The sequence below is a fragment of the Cheilinus undulatus genome, linkage group 5, assembly GCF_018320785.1.
Source record: "Cheilinus undulatus linkage group 5, ASM1832078v1, whole genome shotgun sequence".
NCBI classification, from domain to species: domain Eukaryota; kingdom Metazoa; phylum Chordata; class Actinopteri; order Labriformes; family Labridae; genus Cheilinus; species Cheilinus undulatus.
The window spans coordinates 18,053,399-18,080,118 of NC_054869.1; the positions used below are offsets into that span (position 1 = coordinate 18,053,399).

General features: G+C 40.6%; 1 protein-coding gene across 1 annotated transcript in view; it reads left to right on the plus strand.

Annotated features, from left to right (window-relative positions):
- Positions 1-13,821, plus strand: part of adgrv1 (adhesion G protein-coupled receptor V1) — a 141,870-nt gene extending 128,049 nt beyond the window's left edge. The window contains exons 92-94 of the mRNA XM_041787698.1: positions 1,046-1,231; positions 8,810-8,987; positions 13,671-13,821. Of these exons, the coding sequence (XP_041643632.1) occupies positions 1,046-1,231; positions 8,810-8,987; positions 13,671-13,789 (483 nt within the window). The 3' untranslated portion in view covers positions 13,790-13,821. The remainder of the gene's footprint in view (positions 1-1,045; positions 1,232-8,809; positions 8,988-13,670) is intronic.
- The last annotated feature ends 12,899 nt before the right edge of the window (positions 13,822-26,720 follow it).

Consider the following 26,720-nt stretch of genomic DNA (forward strand, 5'->3'; position numbering starts at 1 on the left):
ATGCTGCCTTATTTAAACTGATCTTGCCCTGCCCTCCTCCACCCCAGCTCCTCCTTCATTCATTCTGACTTAATCAGTGTTGTTCAGTTGTCATTGATGCCTGCTCTGCTCAGGGTTTTTTTTGCTTCTTCTCTCCCTGACTTAGGCTTTCCTTATCAGCATAGGAAGAGCAGGAACATGTGCTGTTCCTATATTGAACTGGTTTTATAAACTTTCATATACCTCTCCTGGTGGATATTAAAGTGGCCCCATCTCCTTTTAACTGGCCCTCAGTTGAAAAAGTTTGGGCAAACATGCTCTTAAGTCTCCTTTTTTTCAGCTTAACACCAAAAACATCAAGAATCTTTATTTTACCATATTCCACGGTGTCAAGGTGTCTTTCCTGATCCAGAAACTTCTAAACTTTCTTTTTGTCTTTCTAATCAAAGCCAGACAGCAGTCTTTTCATTGGCCACAAGTGTTTCTTTGTGAGATGCTGTGCGTGCGTGCCCACACATTCTTACTCCTGTGTTTTGCTTGCTCCATCTTTGTCTGCCGTCATTGCTCGGTGATGAGTGTTGTGAAATACAGAACAGCCTTGTGGTATTTGACACTCCAGTGTTTTGGGGTAATTCACGGCCAGGTGCTGTTGACCGAGAGGATTTGGTAATGACGGAGAAGTGGAGGAAGTAGAAATACCAGTGAGAGTGCCAGTGATGTCATGGCATGAAGATGAAGTAATTCTCCATTTGTCATGCTGAAAGAGAGGCTGCTGCTGATAATGAAAAATGTTTCAGTGCTATTGCAATGCAAGGCTTGATGATAATACATCCTGATTACACTTTGTTCTTTTGGTCTTACAATTTATAATGTAAGTATCTTTTTCACAAGTCACCATAAAGGCTGCCAGAAGCAGAAACTAAGTCCAAACAGAGAGAGACGAGGCCAGCAAAGAAACATCTTTTACATCAATAATTAATGATACCAAGGAGCTCTGCAGAAGATGAAGGAACAGAGCTGTGGAGAATGAAGGACTTACTTCTGATGCTTCTCTGTTTCCCCTCAGGGTTTGTATGTGTTTGCTGTGTACTTCATCATGCACAACCAGCTGTGTTGGCCCACCAAAGCCAGCTACACTGTAGAGATGAGTGGCCATGATGGTCAAGACTTAACATACCAAGGAGGGGGGCCCACAACTGTAGGAGGAGACATCAGCAAATCAACTCAGAACCTCATCAGTGCCATGGAGGAGGTAAACACACAAGTACACATACAACCTGAAAGCAGCTGCCAGAGAAACAGACCTGCTCGTGTAAGCAAAAGAAAATATTATTGCATGCATAATTTAGTGCTTAAAAACGTTTATGATTCATGCCCTTCATTTCTAATCCTCTGCATTTTTGTTTCAGTTCCAGTACTCTTAATTCTCCACTCTTAACTTAAAGAGGGGGTATTATACTTTTCCGGTTTTTAAAACATAAATATGAAGTCACAATGTTGGGTGTCCATACTTCACGTATGCAAATTTTCAATGTGGCAGAAATCTTGGAATTAGAGTGTAAACTGGAGACGAGATTTCAGTGGAGCGAACTGATGAGGTCATCGCAATAGGATCTCCTGACTGGTTCGTCCGTGCTGCAGGCAAAGTGGAACAGACCGCCCCCACAAGGCCTTTTAACCATTTAGCAACATAGTAATTAAACACTTAAACAGAAACGTCCCACTCTATCCTTGCTGCTGCTGCTGGTTTTCTTCCCCCTCTCTCTCCAAACTATCAGCGTCAGACTCCGGGTCTAACACGTAAGGACGTATATCAAAATTCGCCATTTTTTACTCAGTGGGACCGGTTCATTCAAAGTTTACAAGTACTAGCATGGCAACATAGCCACATTGGAGGGGGCAGTCACAAAACATTTGAGTTCTGCCACCGGAAAACCAGCCAATCGGAGGAAAGCAGGTCCATGGGGGGGAGACAGCAGTGAAAACGAAGTGTTTCAGACGGAGGTTAAAATAAGGGTTTTTCAGGACGCCAGTGTGAGAAACATGAGGAGTTTTTTGAGCTGTAAACCATGTGAAGCTACTACGTGGGTATCAGAGAGATGTGTAAAGCCTTGAAAAAAGGCATAATACCCCCACTTTAATCTTACATAACTGAAAAATAGATTATCAAGGTCTTTTCCTTTTAGACTTGGCCAAACTCCCCATTAGGATTAAATGGTTTTTAATACAATTTAACTGCCCAATTTTTTTTTTTTTTTTTTTGTATATGGTATAACTGCAACATTATTAACTAGAAAAGCACTCGGAGAGCGCAGACCTCCGCCATTAGCCCTATCTCCCAATAGTAAAGAATCCTTTAAAAAATTGCTGGATCCAGACGGTGATCCGGATCACTCCCAAAATCTAATCAGGTCTTGCTTATGCCATATGCTGCTTTTGACTGCAAAAATCAAAATAGCGGACTTCCTTTTACGGCATAAGTCCAAGAGGCTTTTTTGTAGATCTTGAGATAATGTATAAGCTCAAGAATTTTCAAAATTCTAGGTTAAACCTGCTGCAGGGGCTGAATTTTTTAAATATTGTAGGGGGCACCACTGAGCCAAAAAGCCACGACCACCCACAACATCAATATCAATCATCTCAGTTTTCCACTGAGCATATTTGTGCCAAGTTTCAGGGCTCTACAAAGAGTTTAAGCTCTTCAAATAAGTACTTCCTGTTTCATGGCGAAGGATCCTTTATTGTGGCAACAAAGTTACAAGCAGACTTGTGAGCTTTACAAATCTGATTAGCCCAGTGAAACATCATAAACTTAATAAAAGTTGACTGCAATATCTCCAATTTTGGAAGAATTAGAGGCAATTATACGAAAACAGTACTTCAGCCTGCCAGCGGGAGGCGCTATGATTCAGAGAAAAATGTTGCTGAAACTTGTTCAGGCAAGTTTCAGCAACATTATTGGCATGTAATTCCAATAAGCACACAAAGATATGATGATGTACAGCTGAGATATAAGAGATGCCGTTTGTATGGTGAGACCTCATCGTCAAAATCAAAATTTGCCAGGATGCCACACCCCCGCCCCTTTATCAAAAGCCACAGATCTTGAGAATGGCATGCAAATATGATAAGATGTGGAAAACAGTAATGTTTGACAAAATGTGGTATGTTTTGGCCCTGCATGTTTCCATGACAGCAAAATCAATTCTTTTTTTGCAAAATAGCTAACTTAAAGGGGCCGCCATGGCCACGCCTTTTGACTAATGAGAAATTCCCTAATAACTTTTGACCTAAGACTTCTCTTCTTGCTCTCCACCAAAGATCAAGTAGTTTGGATGAACGCCCTAAGACTAGTATGTTCAAATATGAACCCTAAAATATGCCTCAATTTACAAAAAAATTCAAAATGGCCGACTTCCTGTTTGACTTACGATATGGGTCCAAGAGGCTTTTTTGTGCGTCCTGACATGACACATCTGCCCACTCATGTTCGAAATCCTAGGTTAAACCTACTGGGGGGGCTGAATTGAAAGGTTGTAGGGGCGCCATTGAGCCAATAGGCCATGCCCACCTACAAAATGAATATCAATCATCTCAGAATGGCACTGGGAATTTTTATGCCAAGTTTCATTCCTCTTAAGGTGTCCTAAGAACTTGAAAATTCTACTTGCTGTTGCTTGGTGAACAAAAAAATTGGCATGGCCATGCCTTTTGACATAGATCTTTAACCTTCAATTATGTGTAAGGTCAACTCCTTGGAAACTGCCTGAGCAAATTTTAGCATGATTGACCAACCATGTTGGTATTGTAAAGCAAAATTCAGGCATAGTGACTTTATGTTGCCAGAGGGTGGCCCTGCACAATTTTTCAAAATTTCAAGTATGAATGTGTTCAGGGTGCAACTGTTATTGAGCACATGAAATTTGTCTCAGATACAAGAATGTATGCCAGAGTTATGGCTGTTTAAAAATTGATGGTGAGACAAAAAAGCAACTGTTTTGTATATCGCCCTATAGAGGCCACGCCCTCTGACGAAAAGTCACAGATTTTTGTACAGACATAAATCCACTTCTCTAGGCTGTCCTGACACAAATTTCATGTATATATCTTCAAAGGACTTTAAACAGCAGCTTCTGCTAATAGCCTTGATACTCCCTATCAGCACTAGGTGGCGCTATGACAGAAAAAAAATATATAACCATATGAATGTGTGCAGACAAGGACCGTCCATAAATCCAGGAAGTTTGAGTCAGATTGGACAATGCATGGCAGAGTTATAAACAGCTTCCTGTTTTTCAAAAAAAAAAATACAAATTTGAGGGTTCACCACGGTCACGCCTTTTGACTAATGAGAAAACCCCAAATAAATTTTCATCATCCATGTCTCATCTACCTCTGTGCCGAAGTACAAGTCGATCGGATGAAATCCCTCAGAGGAGTTAATCCAGATATGACTCCTGGAACAGGGCAAAAATACTCCAATTTTTCGCTAATTTATTCAAAATTGTGGATTTTCTGTTGGAGCTAGAGTGTAGACCCACGAGGCTTTTTTGTAGATCTGCCCAAGCAGAAACCTGCACACAAAATGTCATGAATCTATGACAAAGTCAAAGGAGGGAGCTTTAACTTTGACAAATGGTAGGGGGCGCTATTTTTGCAATTCTGAATTGTCATGTTGGAGACCCAAAATATATCAAAATTTTCACAAGACCAGATGCACCTGCCAAGTTTCTTGTGTTTTTGAATATGTTAAGGGCCTCAAAAGTCCACGCAATGATGGAAAATTACACATCTTGAGCAAAAACAATTAGGTACTCGCAACACTCGTGCTCGGGCCCTAACTAGAAAAGCACTCAAAGAACACAGACCTCCGCCATCAGCCCTATCTCCCAATAGTGAAGAATCCTTTAAAAACATTCCTGGATCCAGACGGTGATTCAGATGACTCCCAAAATCTAATTCCCCGATTACTCCCTCCCCAGTGGGGTGGAGACACGGTGAGGCAAAGCATTGGCTTCGCTACATATGGACTGTCATGGCGGAAGCACCCATGGTCTCACCGGATGACTGAAAGTCATGGCAGAGGGTGAATATTCCTCTATTCCTCCCAGTATTGTGAGTTTTCTCGCTACAATTCGCTGTCTTTCGCTCTGTTATGCTCCGACTCGTCTCCTCAACCAGGCATGTGTCTTTTAAACTCTATAAACTCCAAAACTTTGAATAAGTTACCCATGTTCACCACCTTCTGGTGTAAAGTGCAGCACAGACCTTCGCCATTAGCCCTATCTCCCGATAGTACAGAATCCTTTGAAAAATTCCTGGATTCAGACAGTGATCCGGATCAGTCCCAAAATCTAATCAGTTCTTCTTTTTGCCATTTCTGCCATTTCCTTAAAACTTCATGAAAATCCATCCACAACTTTTTGAGTTATGTTGCTAACAAACTAACAAACAAACCCATCTGATCACATAACCTCCTTGGTGGAGGTAATGATCCACATTCCCTAGATGATGCCAACATCAGCCCTGCAATCCTCACATTTGTAGGCATATGCTGTTTTTCATATGTTGAGGAATTACACTCACCTTGTAGAACCAGAGCTTTTCAATAAAAGAATATTCTATATCTTCCCACCACCTCTTTCATTAGTCCTTCACCTCTTTTTCACATGCCCTCATTCCCATGGCTCTATTTGCTCATTCCTTGTTCCTCCGTCATACATTTCTCACATCAGCTGAGCGTGACTCCACAGAGAACATTCAATACTCAATCATTTTCAGCCTCTTGGTCTGTCTACTTCAGACTGATTCTCATTATATAACATCTGAGTAAAAAATGTAAATGGTCAGTCTGCATTACTCCCACAGACACCCACATCATCCGCTCCTCTGACCCCTCTGTCAGACCTTCACATCACATGCACTCATCCTGAAAACACTCATCCAGACACACACATGCAGGACTTTTCTGTACTTTAGAAACTCTCATCAGCCAACTCTCATTTGTCCCTGGAGAATACCCTATAAGGCCTGAGCTGGTTAGAAGCAGAAGAAAAGGGGGCAGGTTTAACTTCATCACTCTTGGGAACCCCTCCTTCCTTTCCTTTTTCTTTCTCGTCCTTTCTTCACATGTAGGAATCCTGTAATCTTGTTTTATTCATGAGAGCACACGCTCTGTGAGATCTGGCTACATTTCAGCAGGAAAAATCAGAGCATGAATATAGAGCGCTAAGAGTGCTGATGTAAGTGTTGATCTGTGGGGTGAATAGATTGAATGGGACTTGAAGTGAGATTAGAACAGGATAAAAGTTTTATATTTGAGGGTTTAAGTGCATATATAATGTCTGAGTGATCAGCTGTCACCCCTCAGAGTGGCCATGACAGATCTGAAGGGTCCCTTGGAGTTAATTCACCGCAGCAGGACGTTATGTACCAGCTACAGGCTGACAAGCTTCAGACTCTTGTACAACTACCTCACACACCTCAGACACACACATCTATCCATGTAGATGGACAGATGATGCATGTATAATAAATGAATAGAGAGAGAAAAAGGTGAGATAATGGATTCATCTTGCTTTTATGGGCAAAATAAGAGGCATATAAATACGGTGGTGTTCTTTTATCTTTTCACCCTTTCTCATCACTATTGTTTTTTCTGTCCAGATGCATGTTTAACCAAGCAGAAACCTCTTGTGTTGAAAAATTAAGCCAATGCCTAAGTGGAAAAAAACTGCAGTTCGTTCAAGTGGTCACCTGTGGATGGCTGCTAAAGCCTAGCAGACCAAGATTATAGCCCACACTGAAATGCACATTTTCAATGGAATAAACATGTTTACAGTCAGTTTTTTAAGTCTTTATGGCCCATTTCTATATCAGAAAGACTTTGTACAGAAGTGTTTTTTAACGCATTTGATTATGTTAGACCCAGAGTTTCCACTAGCCTTTTTTTTGCCTGCTGCCAAAATAGCCATCAGAGCCCAAGAATTTTGGCCATTTAGAAAACTTACGGGCATTTGCTTTGGATAACCATATTTGACCAATAACCTGCATTTAACAGCAACAAAACACATTAAAACAGAAACACAGTGACACAGCTCACAAGCGGGACTGGGGACACATTTTTATTTTCAAACCTGACCCAAGACCAAGGCAGTGGAAACCAAGCCGACAGTAAATCAGAGTAATTGTTACCCTGTTATTACAGCCTGCTTGACACATATTACTCATGCTCGGACCTTGGAAATGACTAGAAAGACTTTTTTTTATTTGTTTGTATGTAAGTTGTCTAAAAAAATCCTAAAATTATGAATCTTTCCTCACACACACATGCAGTCAGTTGGGCAATAATATGCATTTGTTAAACACATAAACAATAGCATATAGCTTTACATTAGCACCGTTAGCTCTATGTTAGCCCACTAGCACATTAACTGCCACCATTACTTAGCAGCTAAAAACAGCTAAATAACCTTTAACACCAACAAATCATCATCATCCAAATAGTAACCTAACCAGTGATCCATTAACTAGACACCACCTTAAAACTCTGCAGTACAAATGAAAATTTATTCTCACAATCAAATATCCCATATTAGTCCTAACATACTGATGATCTTAACTGTAACCTGAGGATATCCACTGAGGATAGTTCAGTACTGACATGTTTCACCATTTTTTGCTGGTGTAATGGTCACACTCACATATAAGATGTAGCCAACTTGATGAATGAAACACTTGGAAGTGTATCCTATGGGGCCTAGTGGTTAGGTTGTGTCCCATGTATGCGGGTGGCTCAGGGTCAAGACTGGTCTATGGCTACTTTCCTGCACTCTCTCATCCTTGTTTATGACTCTGTCCACTGTCGTCTTCAATAAATAAAGGTATAGAAGGCCAAGAAATCACAACTCTTAAAAGCTACATTAATAACTATGTCTTATTCTTAAGATTGTACAGTAATTAGGGGGTGGCTGTGTTAAATGACAGGTGAACACATTGTGCTGTTTGCCAGGAGGTCTGACGCCACCTCAGCTCTTCTCTATGCCTGTGACTAGATCAACCAAAAGTTAGACTGACAGAGGATTTAAATTTGACAGCCCCAGTCAGTAGGCCTCTTCAGAAACCAGTGTGTGACATCAGTGAAGCTATGTCCATTTTATGTAGTCAATGGTTTGAGCGTTTTTCCTTAAAAAATACTAAATTCAACCTCTGTCTCCTGTTTTACTGCACTGGCAGATTTACTTCTTTAATAATTCTTTGGTTGATTCAGTTTGTAACCCAAAGCCTACTGACCCTGCTCTCACCCCATGAACCCCCCCTGACCCTACACCTCAGTCTTAACTCTTCGGGGTGCGGGACAACATGCACTCTGAGTGACCCCAACTCTTCACAGTCACGATTACCCAGCTGAAAGAGCTGCATGTGTTTATGTGTGAATTTGTGAGTGTTTTTATTATCAGAGCAGTTAACCTGATTTTGGCCTGCATTCATGTGAAGCTAATGTATTGGACATTGAATCAATCTTTATCAATAACACTTAAACATGGCATTTATGTGCACTCTGACAATGCAGCTTAACTGTTTAGTCTAAGTGTAAAATGTTTCAACCACATTTTCTGTTCATATTACTTTGCGGCAATGGATGTCAAACAACTTTTAGAATCAAGAACTCCCGCAGCATTTTTAAGATGAGTTTCAAAGGAATGTATAATCCCTAATGTTGCTCGACATGTGATCCTGAATGATTAAAACATAAAAATTAAGGTTCAGTCAAAGTTCACTGCTGTGAGATGTCCATGTGCTCACATTCGTGTGTATTTCTGTGTTTCAGGTGTCAGCAGACTGGGAGCGAGCATCTCTGCGGCCGAGCAGTCAGCCCAGCAGCGTGTTCAAACCCAGTCCTGTGATGGGGACGTACACCAGCGAGGGTGGCTTCATCAACACAAACTTGGTCACTGCGGACGAGGAGTCGCAGGAGTTTGATGACCTCATATTTGCCTTAAAAACCGGTGAGAACCTTACATCCCCACACGACACCTAAAACAGGCTTAAAGTTGTCTTTTCCTCTCTCTGTCTAATCATCATTTTTAAAATAATACTCAATCCAAATCAAGCCATTTTCCCCTAAAATTCAAAAACACAAATAATACTGAATTTCCTTTTAAGTGTCAATATTATCATCATAAAATAGTGAGGATGTTTTTAACATTTTGTTCTCTAGTGTTTTCATTATTATTTAAAAACAAACAAGATTCAGTAAGGAACTTTTTTTTTCGTCGAACTGTGACTAAAAGAATAAAAACATCCTGCAAACACCGTGAATTTCCATAAAAGTTATCAAAATAAAGGCACTGTGTACTTTGCAAAAGGTCACCGCGGTTTTAGGCAGTTTGTTGGCCAAAAACTTTTTAAACATTAACGGAAAAATACAGCCTGCCTCCAAAATAAAACAAAAAAGCAACGCTCTGTTTTTGTTTGAGGCTTGGCACCACAAATCAACAACAATAGAAATGTTTATCAAAGATGGAGACAAAGAAAGAAAACAGATGTTTTTCACAGTATACAAACATACAGTATCTATAGTTTCTGTTAGTATCTCTGCTTAGTCATACCTCTGCTAACGTTAAATCTCTCTGCTGCCATGGAAACCATTCTACTGATTTCATCAATTTTTCATGAGCCGAGGGCCCAAACTGCTCACTGATATATCAAACACACACAGTCCTCTTCTCACAGAATAATTGCCCCACAGAGTCTGAATAAGAATCAGACTTAGCTGGAGAACAGCCAACAGGAGCCTCAGGACCCCGAGACGCTTCTCTGTGTTCATGTGAGACATCGACAGAAAGTGAAGGACCGCTCTGAGCACCAGAGTTATTTTTATACTCTCCAATAATAAGGACAAAAAAGTTTTTCACATGAGACAGAACTGGCTACACAGTTAATGTAAATAGCTTTACTCTATGAATTTAAAAATGAAGAGATACCTTAAGAAAATCTCATTTCAGAATCTTGTTGTCCCATCCAAAGCTGTCCATAAGGGAGTAAAAGGGAAAGCTCTCTGGGCTCCAGCAGAATTGGCTTGAAGTTTAGCAAAAACATGATGTCTCCAAAATTCAAGTGACAGTAAGATGTTTGTTTTTTTAAACAAGTGTTAACTATTACCTGCTAAAATTCACATTTTTTGCTGCGCAGAAAAATGTTCTATGTATGGAACCCCTCTTCTTTAACTTTGCAGTTATGTGCCAGCCAATGGGTGGGCCTGGTACTGAATTAAATTTACATTGTGAACATTTGTCTTAATCTTTCAGCCTTTAGCATTAAAGATGGACAGAACAAATAATGGAGACATTGCATAATCAAATAGACTTTTATAGTAACTCAAATGCATTTATTTTTAAACAGAGTGAATTCATTCAGGTAATTGCTGTCTGTTCGATGTTAATCCCTGGATTTGATTCTGATTCTGTGGTTATTTTTCCCTGTGCAGATCTTTCAGTCCCCATCAACAGGGAGTTTCTTCTCACTGGAGTTTTCCCACTGATTGACAGCTCACCATTTAAACCAATTTAACCCAGCTTTAAATTTATCCAGCTTTCACCTCACATCATGGAAAAATGAGAGCCTGCTCCTGCATGTGTTGATCTCTATGACAGAGAAAGAAGATACAGAGTAGAGACAAACCTTGATAAGACTGTGAAGTTAATGTGACTTTGCCCGGTCACATAGAGTTAATCACTAGAGGAGAAATCACTTTCAAGGAAATTAATTATTAACAGTTATTGATTAATGCCAGACTTGTGACAGCTCTGAGCTCTGTGGTTGATTCTCTCGAAACTCTTTAAGCCTACGCCAAACTTCAGTTAAAGTCTGTCAGTGTATCTACCCTGCAGCACCCGCTGGTGTGCATCCCACAAAAACAAAACCTGCAACCATGGAGACAGCCAAATTAAAAGCCAGTCCTAGCAGGTGTTAGTTCTTTGGAGACTTACGGGTGTTAATGATTGTGGATTAGTCTGTGAGGATAATGTTTCACTGAGTTGAAATCTTGGACAGAGATAGCCTCTTATCCTCTTATTGATTGTGCGTTGACAGCGTGAATCTCTGAGATGTGTGTGTTTGTTGTGCGTGCGGCGCTCCTCTTCTCAAGTAAACCCACAGTCTCGGCAGCGGGTTGTTTATCTCTGATCTGCTTTTCTTCTGACCTCACTCCACAGTCCAGAGCTGCTGCGGTGTTCAACCTTAAATAGCCCTGAGGGCACAGCAAACGAGCCCGAGAATTTATTGGTGTGTTTGTGTGCAGATTCAGCAGGATGAAGTGATCACTCATATCATCCAGTGCACACGGCAACTTTGTTAGATTTCATTAAACAGAATCAGTTGGCTCGTCGCAGCTCTCTGGCAAGGCCTCGGGAAAATAAAACTGTCAGGCCCACACTTGATCTTAACTCTGTAGAAATATTCTGATAAACTTGGACTTTCAGCCTCTGGTCCTGAAGAAATTCAACAATTTCACATCTTCTGACCTTTTCTCTCTACGTATGCGTCACACTGAACTTGTAACCTGGTTTAATCTCAACCAGTCAGTCAGCAGTAAAGATCGTTCAGAATTACGTAACAAGGCACAGTCTGATGGGGGTCAGTAAGCAGCGCTGTAATGAGGGTCTTCACACTTCATTTAGTGGTGAACTGTTAACATACTCAAAGAAGCACACATACACACAGAAGCACAAGTGTACTTTAAACACGTCATTTATGTAGTACAGCTGAGAGGTGATCATTAACTGCTGTTTTTATTGTTTTAGTGCTGCCTTTTCTTATCACATGCAGCATCACAAGCCTTGATGCTCTGCTGGTTATATCACAAGAGTCCCATGTCACCTTTATGTATGTGTTAAAAAAAGACTCTTTTTGGATTGACAAACTCTGGGAACTCTGAACTCTGTTAAATATAGCTTAGGGTTAGTTTTACGCCCTGTCATGATCAGCTGACGGCCAGCTGATTCCAATTATTGTCTCCCAGCTCTCACAGCCAATCACAGATCTTCCTGTCAACAAGAAGACCTCTTTCTCACTAATGCCTGCTTACATCAATGCTGATTAACCACTCTGGTGCTGGCAAACTTAACCTCCTCCACCCCAGCCTCCTCCTTTCTAACCTGAAGCTAGTTGCACCTTCATATTCAGTTTCATGCTGCTACAGAGTAAATTGCTGCTGATCTAATATTCATTTTGTTAAACAGGCATTGTCATTAATGTATCTGGCCATATGGGGGTTTCTAGTAATGCACTGCCTGGAAAGCATACTGCTTGACTAACTTAGGGAGTATCTGAGCCTTCTTCGCCAAGTAAAACTATATACTCATTTTGCAGCGTTTAATTGTAGACAGGAATAACTTGGTTTTGGAGTTGTGACATCACACTGCGCACCATTTTCTCCTATGTCTGATGTCACCGGTGTTTGACATTATCACTTTTGTTTACATGGCAACAGCAGATGCTTAACTTGTGCTGGTGTTAATGTTGCAGCTGAACTTTTGACATGCTTACACACACAAAGTTCGCTCTCCCACTATGCTGATAAACAGAGATGCCTCAAGGGACCTCAGAAGTCACTGCTGCTTCATACAACTCTCCAAAGACACCCCACTTCTTAAGTTGAATTTTTAGGATGAGACCTGGTTGGGTGTGTGGGTCTTTGAACTTTCAGCTTTGAAAATGGTCTGTGCAGAGGAGCAGCAAGAAAAATGTTTGCACATCAGGGACGTTATTACTATCTGTGAGCGAGCTGCTTTAGCCGCACAGTGAAGGATTGACCACATGACAGTATGTTTTGGTGTTTTTGCAAACGTAGCGTGAATGGACAGGATAGCTTTTGCAAATGCAGTAGGAAAACCTCAGTTTCTAGAAATATCTGTCTATGTGTAGACTAGGCCTCAGACCACATCTCCAGCCATTGAACCTTGTAGAAACCCAAAAAATACACAACACAGTGCCAACATAAGCACACTACACTTATAACAATAAACCATGACACATACATGCCAAAGTTTGGTTGTCTTATTGGAAGAAATTTGATTTTTTTTGTATCCAGTTATCTTGACATTTTTGGCCCAGTGTCGATGTTATGTACCAAAAAGTTTGAACTCCGACACTTCTGAGATACCCTGTGCACATACAAACAAACAAACAAACAAATAAAACCACTGTTGTAAACTTCTTCCTCTAGGCTTGTTCTTGTTGAACTCCCACATTGAGAAAGTTCTCATGCAGTAGTAGAAATCCATAACAGTTGTAGACTTTATACATAAGAGATGTGATACCATCTGTACAGTTACCACTCATGTTTACTATACTGTACATAGTCAGTCTCTGTTGTTTGACCGATAATGAGAGGCTTTGTTTGATTGCTCTCTTACATCAGAGTCAGTCTGCTCCTTATTACCACGACAGGCTAGATAAACTCTCTGATAACACATATTATCGCATATTAAAAGGGTTCCATAATACTTTATTGGTATGAATGGGACTGATAATCAGTGATGGAAACACTTCTTGCACTGAAATAATGAAACTTCAGAAACTGAGGATAAAGCATGAAGACCAGAGTCATTCACATCTACTGCATAAAAACTAATCACAAGGAATATGGTATTGCTGGATAAAAGTGTAACTTTCTGTCTGTTTTTCAGGGACCGGCCTTAACGTGAGCGATAACGAGTCCATCCCTGGAAGCCACGATGGAGGGAGCGTCACAAACTCTCAAATAGTGGAGCTGAGGCGCATCCCGATCGCAGACACGCACCTCTAACCTCATACACTCCTTCTGTTCTCTATATCAGATGAAACTACAGCACAGTATTTTTATATTACAAGAGGCTTTTGCACTAAAATGGTTTTTGGATAGAACATTTTCTACTAGATGTTTGATACTGTATGTGATTTTTACTGTATATCTGTTTTTTATATATATATGAAGCTATACATAAATGTTTTACTAAATTAATTTTTCATGTACCGTTGGAGTTGTTTCTGAATGTATATTTGAACTTTTTTTCTGTAGAGCTCAAGCGACTCAGCTGCACTGCTGGAATAACATTGTTAATAAATGATTTTAAATGTTTTTATTTGGCTTTGGGTGCTTGTGTAAAAAGAGGCAGTTTGGGGGTCTTTGTTGATTATGTAAGTGGGTTTTCAAAGGGTCATTGGTCACAGTTTTATTGCGACTGGTCCGTGTGAATGATCTCTGTTTACAAACTGGCTACTGTCGCTGAAAGAAACTGATAAAAGTCTGAAAAAATGTAAGAAATGCAAAGGCAAGAAGCATGGAGAGTATTCAAAAGACAGAAATTTTTATGATTTATTTCATTGAAAAGTTGACATTTTAAGAATCAAATCTTCCTCTCTGATCAACTCCGTGAAGAGTCAGGGTTAAAAGTGCGAGTAAATTTTCTCCTTTAACTTTGACAGCAGCTTTGAACCTCCTGGAATCCAGCGCCTACTTGACCCACGCTACCACCTTTGACTTCTGACCAGCACCCGTCAGACCTCTGAACTTCATTACTGGTTTTCCTGAGAGGCTGCTACTTTTACGGCACGAAATAGAGATGGAGGAATGCAGGAGAACAGGAGGAGATAAGTGTGCTGCTTGAACTCATGAAAGACACAAGAAAGTTGTTTATCTTTAATACCCACCACATACAGTAGTAACTCCATACTTCCTCCTGCAGGGAAGTTGGCCTAAGACTTAAAAGTGGAGAAAAAGAAGAGGGAAGAATTACTGAGTTATTCTTCTTTCTCACAGAAAGTAGTCTATTTTCATTTAGGAAGTGAGCCAGGGCCACTGTTTCGTAGCGCTGGAATCTATAAAACATATCGATCGTGCTCTACATACTCGATGTAGTGAGAGAGTTGGTTTCATTTTTTCATTTTTTTTCTGTTCATGTCTTTGAGAAAGGAAGCAGCATGCCAGTGTTTTATTCAGAGTCTTATCTGTTTTTTTCCCAATAATACAACGTCTTTGAGTCTTTCCACCAGGATTTGAAGAAAAACTAATGAGAAAAGAACTCCATTAAACAACAATGTAGCCTGTTTGTCTGTTTACCTCCCTCTAAGAAAGCAGTTAGGACACAGGCTATTAATTTCCATGCTTTACTGCAGCCAGCGACATCACAGCTCCAAGGTGTTTCCATTATACACCCATTAGAGTAAACTACACTGCCTGCAGGCTGAATTATGTCATCTTTGTTAATGCTTTGACCAACACTGGTGATTTTTGAAGTCAGGAGAGAATAAGGAAATACACCTGCAGCAATAATGCATCAAGATGAGCAGCTCTTTGTTTAGGTCTGCCGATATATATCTGATGTAACTGCTGCATAAAAGTTGCTGACTACAGGGGAATCCAGCACACTTGGCATATTCTACAGCATATTTTAGTTACATAATTAACTGCAGTGAGCTCAGTGCAATAACAGTCTTATCTAATGCTGCAGGTTAAGTGTCTGAGCAGATACCAGGCTTCGATTAGTTTACAGCCAAGAGTTAGATGAGACAAATCAATAACAAAGTCCACCTAAGAAAAGCAATACTTCTCTAGAACTTAGCCTCCAGCACTTTCCAGATGCTCCAAAGATCAGCAATAACACTCTTACATCTAAATATTTAAATACTCATAAAAGAACAATTCTTTAAGCTTCAAGGTCACAGACAAAAGGGAATCAGCTCTTGATGACTGTGAGATGTCTCAACATTTTATCTGATTTGTGTGGCAGTGATTTGGCTACTGATATGAAAGTAATAAAAGTTTCCCATAAGCACTTTGCAGAGTCTTATGTGATGTGCAATGATTCATCAAAAGTCTTCAATCTTTCAGAAATCTCACTTTAAGCTGCAAAATAAACAGCCCCAGCAAACAGTTTCATGTCCAAACGTAGCAGCCCCTCTCTCAGAGACAGCCAGCCTGAGGACAGCGTGTTAATATTGAAGACCTTGGTCGCTTCTGTGTGCCTTTTCTATCTGTGTGCGCTGATAAGAAATCAAATGAGCAGGAAACAGCTGATCTACACTCTTCTGCAGTCTGTATGTTTTGATTCTCTGATGATGAGTCTGCATTTCTTACTGTGAGTGAATCATCATCTCCTCAGCGCAATGTCAGACAAAATAAAAGAGGGAAGACGACAAGATCAGGAGGATAAATAGAGCAGAGAATCTCATTGCTCATCTCCTATTTTAGGAGCTGTCAGTGATCTCTCTTTAACGTCTTCCTCTGGCTTGTTGAGAAAGTTATAGAGTTACTTCTCTTTTAGAAAAGATGAAGTTACCCCATCAGACAAAAAGAAAAGACATGTTTATTTTTATACTTTCAGTGATGTTCAGTTGAAGTTTATTATGACAGCAACAGTCTCATCTCATTCTTGCAATTCAAAGGGAAGGGCGTGATTTCCTGTAACCTTATAATGTCATCTTTCTCTGTTTTCACAAAGCCTTTTATTCAATAATAAAAGTAAGAAAACCCGCCCTTATTCTGCCAGACTGTGGATGAATATGCAGTTTCGGTAAATAACAAAAGTCAGACCTTTAAATAGAATATGCAATACAATCAGTGACCTCAATAAAGAGGCTGAGATCCACCTGAAAAGTTTTGCGTCAAACTATTGTCTTTGGTTAAATCAAGACCACATCCAAAATGCAGACTGTGAATAGCAGAAGGTGTTGTGCTCTTTGTCTCTCCTGATACCCTAATGTCTGGAAAACACAGTGAAAGTACCCTTTTGGATGCCAATATAGAGCATGAAACATGATAAATTCCATTACAGGTGCCCTCTCAGTGGGCAAAAAGTGATAGAGGGCCCTTCAGGGTGCCTCCCTAATGGGCAACTCATGACAAAGTGCCCTGCAGGGAGTTCTTCCAGTAGAGATGGAATAAGGCGTCTTCAAGGATAACATCGCAGTAAAAGTAAAGCAAAAGTGATAACATGTCCTTGATCATTTCTAAAAGTGGGCGATACTAATAAAGTGCCCTCCAAGAAGCCTTTCCAAAAAGGCTAACCCACACAGGATAAAGTTTCCTCTAGGATAACCTCCCAGTGGGCAATACTGATTAAGTGCACAAGTCAAAGGGCAGTACATAACAAAGTCCCCTCGGGTTTTGCCTCACGTGGACAAAATTGTGTAAATTGCCCTTGAGTATACCATTCCAGTGGACAAAATATGATAACCCACCAAGGGTGTCCTCCTAGTGGGAAACACATGGCAAAGTGCATGAAATAAAGTGCCCTTAAGAGTACCACACTAGTGAACAAAATGTGACATAGTGCCCTCGAGGATCCTTTAACAGTGGACACCAGTGTCTTCTCTTGGACAATATGTGAGGGTGTGTTCTTGTTAGACAAAGTGCAAGAAAATGTCCTAAAGGGTGCCTTCTCATAGGGCAAAATGTGGTGAAGTACCCTTAAGGGTACCATACTAGTGAACAAAATGTGACATAGTGCCCTTTAAGATCCTTTAACAGTGGACAACAGTGTCTTCTCGTTGGAAATATGTGATAATGCGCCATTAAGGGTGCCTTCTTATTGGAAAAAATGTGAAAACGGGTCCTCACAGGTGCCTTCTTGTTAGACAAAGTGTAAGAAAATGTCCTAAAGGGTGCCTACTCATAGGACAAAACGTGATAAAGTGCCCTTAAGGTGGCCTTCTCATTGGACAGAATGTTATAAAGTGTCATTAGATGTGCTGTTTCATTAGACAAAATGAGATAAAGTGCCTTTCTCTACTATTACCAAGCTCCACTCCCACACTGCCAGCAACAGCTGCTTCAGTAAATCTTTCATTCTCTTAACTGAATCTGATCAAGACCAAGCTCAGGAACAGATGAGGGGATGACAGGTTCTCTGAGCCTACGCTACTATCCACTGAGAGGGACTTTGACATTGACACAAACAAGGTCAGTGATATCTTCAAACACATGGCCAAAAGCAGAACTCTACTCTGATTACAGCACCAGCTACCCTTTCCCTTACTAAGCTCCCTGGTATAGAAGTCATGTTCACTGACATCCTTACGTGTTTTTGTGAAATAACTGAATAATTCATAATGTCTTGTCTGTTTTTATCTCAGAGATGTAGTAGGTGTAATCACTTTTTAAAAGTCTTAAGACAAATCAGTCTTAAGAAAAATTGTAGCCAGGGTTTCTAAGTATTCCGCCATAATTGTATTTACAAATGTCCTGAGTCTGCCAGTGGTGCTGAGGGAGAAAAAATTAAAGACAACAGAAGTCTATGAACCCACTGCTTTGTAGGATACCAGTTCTTCTTTTCTGACCTCTTTAAGCTGATACCTAATGGAGAATATTTTACAATTATGGAGAAAGTACATGAAAAGGTATCATTGCCGTCCATGTCCAGTACATGTTGTTTGCTCACCGTGTACTAGACTGAATCTAATCACTGTAAACATGCCTTATTAGGAGTAACTTGGCAGTGTAGGTGTAATGAGATCAACCAATCAGCTCGCTGTGACGTCTGTTTGATTATCAATAACTTGCTTGCAGGTAATTTGAAGGGCATGGAGGCTGATTTTAAGGATTTAACTCACCATAGGGCCCTATGAGGCTATCAAGACTAGATCTGCAGCATTGCGTCACATTTGTACCTCACAGAATGTACTGTCATGCATGCATAGATTACATTATTGATTAAGTTTGGTAAGCATGCATGACAGACTTTGAAGCATTTTGCAGAATAGAGCATGAAAGAGGCTGAAAAAGCTGAGACAGCCCTTCTGTCCACTTTTACAACCTGAGAATACGATCAGGTTCAAGTGTAGATGATTTATGCTGCTAGTAAGCATTTGTGAATTTGTGTTTCTCGCACATGAACCACGCTTGTTCTCCCTTTACATTCCCCAGACTCCTGCCAGACTGTCCTGAAACACACCGCAGAGAGAGCAGGTAGTACTCAGAGTCAGCAGAAGCTCCATTCATAAGTGCAATGCAGAGATGTTACATAACCTGAGGAGAGAGGACAGAGAGACTCAAACTAAAGTAAACATGTATAAACCAGGGTGCTGATGAGAGAGTGCTTTTGGGCATGTGTTTGCATAAAGCTCTCTTCACCTTTATCATCATCATCCAATGAGGGAAAATACACACACTGAGGACAGAATGCAAATATGTACCCACATCAGTGAACATATATGTGTACATGTTATTATGCCTATCACTAAGATCCTAAATGATCACCTCTCTGTAATGAGACCACAGTGCTTCTCTTCTCTGAGACCATCTTGTCATCCACGATCATTTATGTCTCACTCGTCACCCAGAAAATGTGTCTGACATCACCAACAACTCATGGAGGGTGTCTAGTGACTTCAGGAGTGCCAGTTATGTCACACTGCTTGAAGTTTGAGTGGGCTTATGTGTTTATTTTTGGGTGATTAGACAAAGACTGTGGCCTTTTACAGCCAAATATGGAAATACACGAGTCCTTCATCAACCTTGTTGTTCAAAAACGTGGCAGGATAAAGAGTGTCAATCACAGAAGCACTCTTCATGATGCTAGCGAAAACATTAAATAAAAGACTGTATTGTGTTATAGATTATGGATTACAATTATGGACTTGTCCTGATGATGAAGGGGAGGGCAATATGGACTGGTTATCCTTCAGACAGAACTTTAGGTATGGCAAACGATTAAAAGATAATGAGCAAATGCTGTTCTATTGGTAGGTGTCAGGACAGATGTCACTGATGTCCAACTAGACGACGATGTAAAACAAAAAAAGTTAACTCATGGTAATGTTGTTGTGTTCCCGATGCTCATGTGTTCCCGATGTAGTCAGGCCAAAATCTGACTGGGTTTTTGTAGACTGAGCCAGCCTGAAGACACATCTGAATTTTTTCATCCTGCAAACATAGTTGTAGGATGTAAAAACACAAGAAGAATTGAGAGAAATTCACAATAAATGATAGATCCATATGAGTCAGCAGCTCAGGATGACGAACAACCACCAGTCACATATCCAGGCATTTATCAACTGCCTTGTGTTGAACTGTTGTGTGCTTACATTCTGCATTAGTTTAGATATATAATACTTTGAAAGCTCATCAGTGGAGTTGCATACAAGATCCTGCAAACTCCCAGGGCTGCAACACCAGTTCTCTTAAAGCTAAGGTGACACTCTCTGTGGCTCAGACCACACAGAAGCCTTTATAGAAAATATCATTTACATGCAATGGGTAGGTATGACTAAAATTCTGAGGATCCTCGACTTTGGAACTGTCTTCCATCCCTCCTTGACTTTGAAAAATAGCAACTAAATTTACATAGTAACATTGATCTACAGTTATAGTGGGAAGGTGGCACAAGCTCTGCTGTGATAGCACAGACCGTTCTCTATTATGTGATGTGTGTATTGTTTCTTAATTTGTTTGTGAGAAGGATACAGTGCTGTGAAACAGAGTTTAATTAAAGTCAAAGTTAAGCTCCATTAAATTAATTTTGACCCCCTCAAAAACGAGATGCTGCATCTCAAGGGGCTATCCTAAATAAATTGAATTGAATTATACACACAGAGAAATCTATTTATTGACAGGGGCATGTCTGACTTTGTTAAAGCAGACAGCATTATCTACATTTTCTGCTACTTATTGTGGACTATACCTCTGTTGATCTTGCTTACAAGTAAGGGAGCAGCTAAGTGGTTGGAGGTCAAATCATGAAAATATGGACAAACTTTAAACCTCCTTACATTCCTTACATACTCTGTGTTTTACTTTTGGCCCAAATGAGATGAACATCATACCTCTAATTCTGTGGTTTCCAACCTTTTTCAGTGGACTGCACTCTACTTTTGTCATATAAATTCTGAAGGAATTTCTTCCTTATACTGTGGAAACTTGTTTTTTACCTCGACAGGAGATAAGTAATAGTAAATAAGTTGAAATTCAGGAAAACACCCAAAAGTTACTCATAATCCCTGGAAAATTGATGCTTCTGTACACTTTTTTGTCCCTGGCACACCTTTGCGAAAAACTGGAATCAGCTTTGCGACCCACTCTTGGACCCCGACCCACCAGTTGGAAACCATCGTAGAAAATGTGTACACAAAGCTGTTTGCTCTTGTGCCCTGAAGTTGGTCAATCACCTCCACTGAATCTCCACTTCATGTTTGGAAAAATATCACTCTCCCCCCTGTGACTTGACTTCAGGGGCTCTGCAATGATTTAACTGCTAGACATCAGATGCACTTGAGGCGCTGAATGCCAATCGTACTTTCAGGGAGCCCAACATTCACACAGTTTTTATTTGCAGCTGCTCGCTCTAAGGTCAGATAATGTAACCTTTGGACTCTTTCCGTCCACTGCCTCCAAAGGTCAGCCAAATTAAACGAGAGCCTTGTAGAGGTGTAGCCAAGACGGCTTGAGCCATAGACATAGACAACATAGATCAATACAGTATGTCAATTGAAATAGTCAGGTTTATTGATTGAAGTTGAAAAGGCCTGAAATTGAATTCAACTGGGGGGATTTAATCATAAAGAGACAGACTTCCTTAGTAGTTTCTTCAACATCTGCTTGTTTTTGTGCCATGTTACAGTAGGCACGACGTGCCCTGTGCTCTATGAAAACTCAATTCTGAGAAGTGAAAGGCAGCACTGACCAGGGTGGTCTTGCCAACGTGGCTGAGCGAGAGAAATGTTGGATCGTGTGTGGCCGAGGGGAGTGGACATATCATGTCTGCAAACGACACTGTGGGCTTGTTCTCACCATGCTGTCTGGCTGGCAAAAAACTGGATTGTCCTTTTATAGATGGGGCTTATTTGTCTACTTTTAAATGTTTTCATGTGTTTGTTTTGTTTTTTTATGAGTGTATCCTCTGTCTATGAGAACTGGTGTTAAGTTTACATGTGCAAATCTATGCAGGCCCATGTGTGAGGGTTACTGTTACAGTATATGTGCTTTCATGTGCTTGAAAGTTGACACTGCAGCTGTGGCCTGCTGGTTGCCATACATACACATGTCATTAAGCTCTCCGTTAGCCTGAAATAGTCGTCACGTTCTGTGAGATGACTTGTTTTGCAGCAGGCATCTCTTAGAGTAAGATCTGCAGAAAATAATGAATAATCTTGTTCATTATTGCATCAAAGTTGAGCTTAATACTTTGTGTTCTGTTTGCTTGTTGGAAGCAGCACAGGTCGGGTCTGCATGTCAGCACCATTGTCACCACACCTAATCGTACTCTCGTGTTCTGACAGCTGTTTAGTGCATGTGTTTGTGTGCAAGTTAGGACTGTTTGCATACTAGTGTCTATGCAGAGAAGCAGATTACAAGCAGAGCCTCGATTAAGTATTCCAGAGCTGCCAGCTATGTGTGGCAAGGGTAAAGTCGGCCTCAAACTCTCTGATCCCTCGCTCTCTTTCTCTCTTACTCCCCCCTGCGTTGTTAGGGTGAGCAGGCTGAGACCAGTTCCCGCTTGCCACCCCACCCTCGCTTCTGCTGTGACAGCTCATGGGGGCATCCTCTGGTTATTTTTCTGACCACCACATCATCATCAATAACCACTTTACAGTAGACAGAATGATCAGTGGAAGCAGGATTAGAGATTTGTCTTCATCAGACATAGAACCAGCCTCCATTTACCATGTTTAGTTTTCCTCCTGTTGGCATCAATTCAGAGTTAATCAGGATGCATTGCCTTGCTGTTTAAATGAGTTAATGTTTGGCTGGATAGTGAGAACACTTTCTAACCTCAGTGGTGAGGATGCACTCTATAAATACCACAATATTTGCACAATAAGTGGAAATGTGGTTCATCTTGCAGGCGGATATCACTTACAGCAGCTCTAACAGATAAAAGACAGCTGCTTCAGGATGACAGCGAGGGAAGTGGGGAGAAAACTGCTGGAGTGAAGCAATACGTAGGAAAACCAGCGGTGACCTCAGGCGAGAGGCGTGTGACCTTTGCAGAATACAGGATGTGACTCACCAGAGAGAGAAAGTCATTGTGTCACACTGGCTCCAGTGTGTGTGTGTATGTGTGTAAGTTCAGCCAGACTCGACTGGTTTGATCCAGCAGTTCTTCTTCGACACCATCAGCAGCATGATGCATGAGGCAGAGCAGCCGGCTGGATCAGGCTGGGACTGCATGAGAACAATATGACTTATTGTTTGTGTGTGCGTGATGAAATGTTAAATGTGAGGCAGATGAGGTCGGACATGAGGGCTGTTGCTGCTGAAACTGACTGACCAACAACAGAGTCACTGTAAGGAAGACTTGATCAGAAGCAATGGTTAAATTTCCAGTAATATAAACAAAAACTTTAATATAAGTCAATTTTTCACACCGTTTCCATTATTTTCTACTCACATGTGCAAAGAGCTTCACAAACTCCAGACACTAGCCTTTTTCACACAAGCACTTTGGGAAATTTCTAGGAAATTTCAGGACATGAAGCCCCTAAAAATCCCTGACTTTCCTGTTCACATACAGTATGTACTTCACAGCAGGTGACGTATGAGAGGGGAGGAGTCTCAGCAGGACATAAGGATGACATGGAGATGGTGGGTGGCGTTGGAGTACGGTGCCTATTAAAAATATTGACCCCATTAGATGTTTTACTCTTTTACTGATTTTAAAAAATCAGTCATGATCAATATAATTTGGCTATTTTTAAAAAAGGAACTCTTTAATGTCGAATTGTAATGTCGAATATTCACCCCTTTCAAGTCAGTATTTAGTAGAGGTAACTTTGCTGCATTCATTTTACCCTCTACCTTTACAAGCCTTCCAGGTCCGGCTGCTGAGAAGCATCCCCACAGCATGATGCTGCCACCACTGTGCTTCACAGTGGGGATGGTGTTTTTGTGGGGGTGTTCACTGTTTGGTGTCTTCCAAACATAGCATTTTTCCATGAAGCTTTGACTGGTGAAGGACCCAAGTAACAGTTGTATGCAGAGTCTCTCCCATCTCAGCTGCTGAAGCTTATAACTCCTTCAGAGAGAGGTTTCTTGGCAGCTTCTCTCACTAGTCTCCTTCTTGCATTGTCAGTCAATTTTTTTGAGGATGGCCTGATCTACGCAGATTTACACATGTGCCATATTTATTCCATTTCTTGTGTTCTTTTGTCTTTATGGTGTAATGGTAGCCAGTAAAACTGATTAATCAGTAAATGGACCTTCCAGATAAAGGTGTCCTGATACTACAATCCCTTGAGACACATTCACTGAACTCAGGTGATCCCAATTTTAAGATCTGAGAGACTACTAGCAACACTTGGCTGGAACTTAATTAGGTCAGTCACTTTTAAGAGGGTAAATATTTATGCAGTCCCTTATTTTACGTGACATATTTTTATTTTATTGACATTACTTTGTAGAAATCTGTTTTCACTTTGACATTAAAGAGTTTCTAATTTATGTTGTCAAAAAATATGAATTATATTGACTGTGATTGATTTACAAAATCAGTAAAAAGGTAAAACATCTACGAGGGTGAATACTTTTTAATGGTCACCTTATAAGCCAGGGGTGACTTCTTTTACACGTGCAGCTCCCCCTAAAAATGTTGGTATGTTTAAACATTAGCACTTTCTGGACCTTTGCTGATTTTATCCTGTAAAATATGTTTACTAAACATTTCATTCTGCATTCAGACTTATCACTCGCTATTAATCTGCGCTGAGGAAAATGTAACCCAAAATCTGCTTTTTTTTTCAGATGTGCTTTAACAGACTTCATCTGTCATCTATCCCGCTGGAAGCAGCTTCAGGTTTGAAAAATTACTATAAAGAAATAATTAATCCTGACCCTGATGCTCTTGTTTGCTTCGATAGGTTATAAAGAAGCATCAAAAATCATTTTGTCTGTTTCATATCCATCTCAAAAAGCCACACAGATGACTTAAAGATAGGATAAAAATAGATCTTTAAGATCCGTATGAGCTCTTGTACAGTCGTATGTTTCGTGCGAGTGGAGTGCTCATTCAGACCTAATGTGTGTGTTTTTTTTTACACAGCATGCCTCATAGGTCATTTTGTTTACATTCACCCACCTGTTGTTACACATCGGCAGGCGCAGAGATGCAGGGAAGCACACACTGAGTGTGCTATTATTAACATTACACTGAGCTGTGTAGGTGTTTAATCCGACCACAATAATAAACCTCAAATGTGCTGTTGTCAACACTGAAAGCAGCAGGTAAATCTCACTCTATGAACCACACAGCAACACAAAAAGAGAGGTTGATTCATATCCCGCCTTACATTAAAGGCTGTTATGATCATGTATGTTTTATTGATAATTAGTTGCATTTTGATAAGATAAGATGATAAGATCAGAGGGCGACTTTAAATCTTTGTAAAAATGAAGTTTGCACAGCAGAGGTTGGCTTTGTCGTGCTGTAAAAACCCTCAACAACGGCCCTTAAGATTCCTTTACTACTGAATATTTACAGTTATACATTTCATTTTCTGCAGGGTTCATCAAATATGTTATAAAGAGCTTACAGGTTATGGGACAGGCTGAAACTGATATTGATCATTTTCAAGCTCTATGAAGGCGACAGCAGAAGACAGAAGCATTATGTTTTTGGGTTGTCTGTCTGTCCCCTCCAGGTCGTTCTTGTGAGCATAATTTCTAAAGAACTCTTGGTGGGATTTTCTTCAAACTCTCAGAAAATGCCCACTATTACTCAAGGATGAACTGGTTAGATTTTGGAGGTCATAGGCCAAAGGTCAAGGCAATTGGGCAACCTGTTCATCCCATAATTTCCAGAGACTTTTTGTGAACGTGGTATCTCATGAATGCTTGAGGGATGTTCCTCAAATTCTACACAAATATCCAGTTTAACTCTGAGTTTTCTTTAGACTTTTTGTCTCCTGACAAAATGGCTGGCAGAGCTCAAGAATCTCTGCCTTTTAGATCAACTATTGAACATTTGCTTTAGCTAGCTGTATGACCAATAACTTTCATTTAGCAGCAATAAAACATATAAAAACAGACACAATGTGCTACTGCTTCGTGTCTGGGCTTTAGTGGGACTGACATCTGATTCTGAGTCTGACTGAGTCTGAACTGATCCAAGCCCAGCACAGTAGAAACCAAGCCTGAGTTCTTGTTACCCTGTTATTACAGCCTGCTTCACACATACTGCTTACTACCACACCTTAGAAATGACTGCAAAAAGACATTCTTTGTGTAACTTTTATAAAAGCATAATGAAAGCTGTGAGCTGTTTCTAACACACATGCATCACACAAGTTGTTGTCAAGATCTTTTAGATGTCTGACCCCTAAATGCTTGGGTCAGTTTAACATTGACTTCATTCACCAGCCACATCACACAGGGTTCAAACATATTGCAGTGAGGCGAAGGTGTAAGCGGCCAAGCACATGTTGAGCAGACAGAGAGTCAGAGAGGACGATTGCTCCGATATGTGTCACACATTCCTCTCCGTCTGCTCAGCTCTCAGTGACGATCGGCGGCGCTCTGCACTGCACTCGCTGCTGCAGCTCGGCTTATTTGGAGGGAAACGAGAGCGGCTGCCAAAACCTGACTCAGTTAGATGAAATGAGAGAAGCCTTTTAGTTTTCCCCCCTCTTTATTCACTAGGCAGTCACTCCAAATGATTAAAATGAGTCAGAGAACTGGAGCAGACCGGACCGAGCTGCCCTTGTCCTAAAGTGACTCTCAAGTGAATGAAACAGACCAAAGGTTGAAAGAGAGAAGCCTGTTTGGAGCA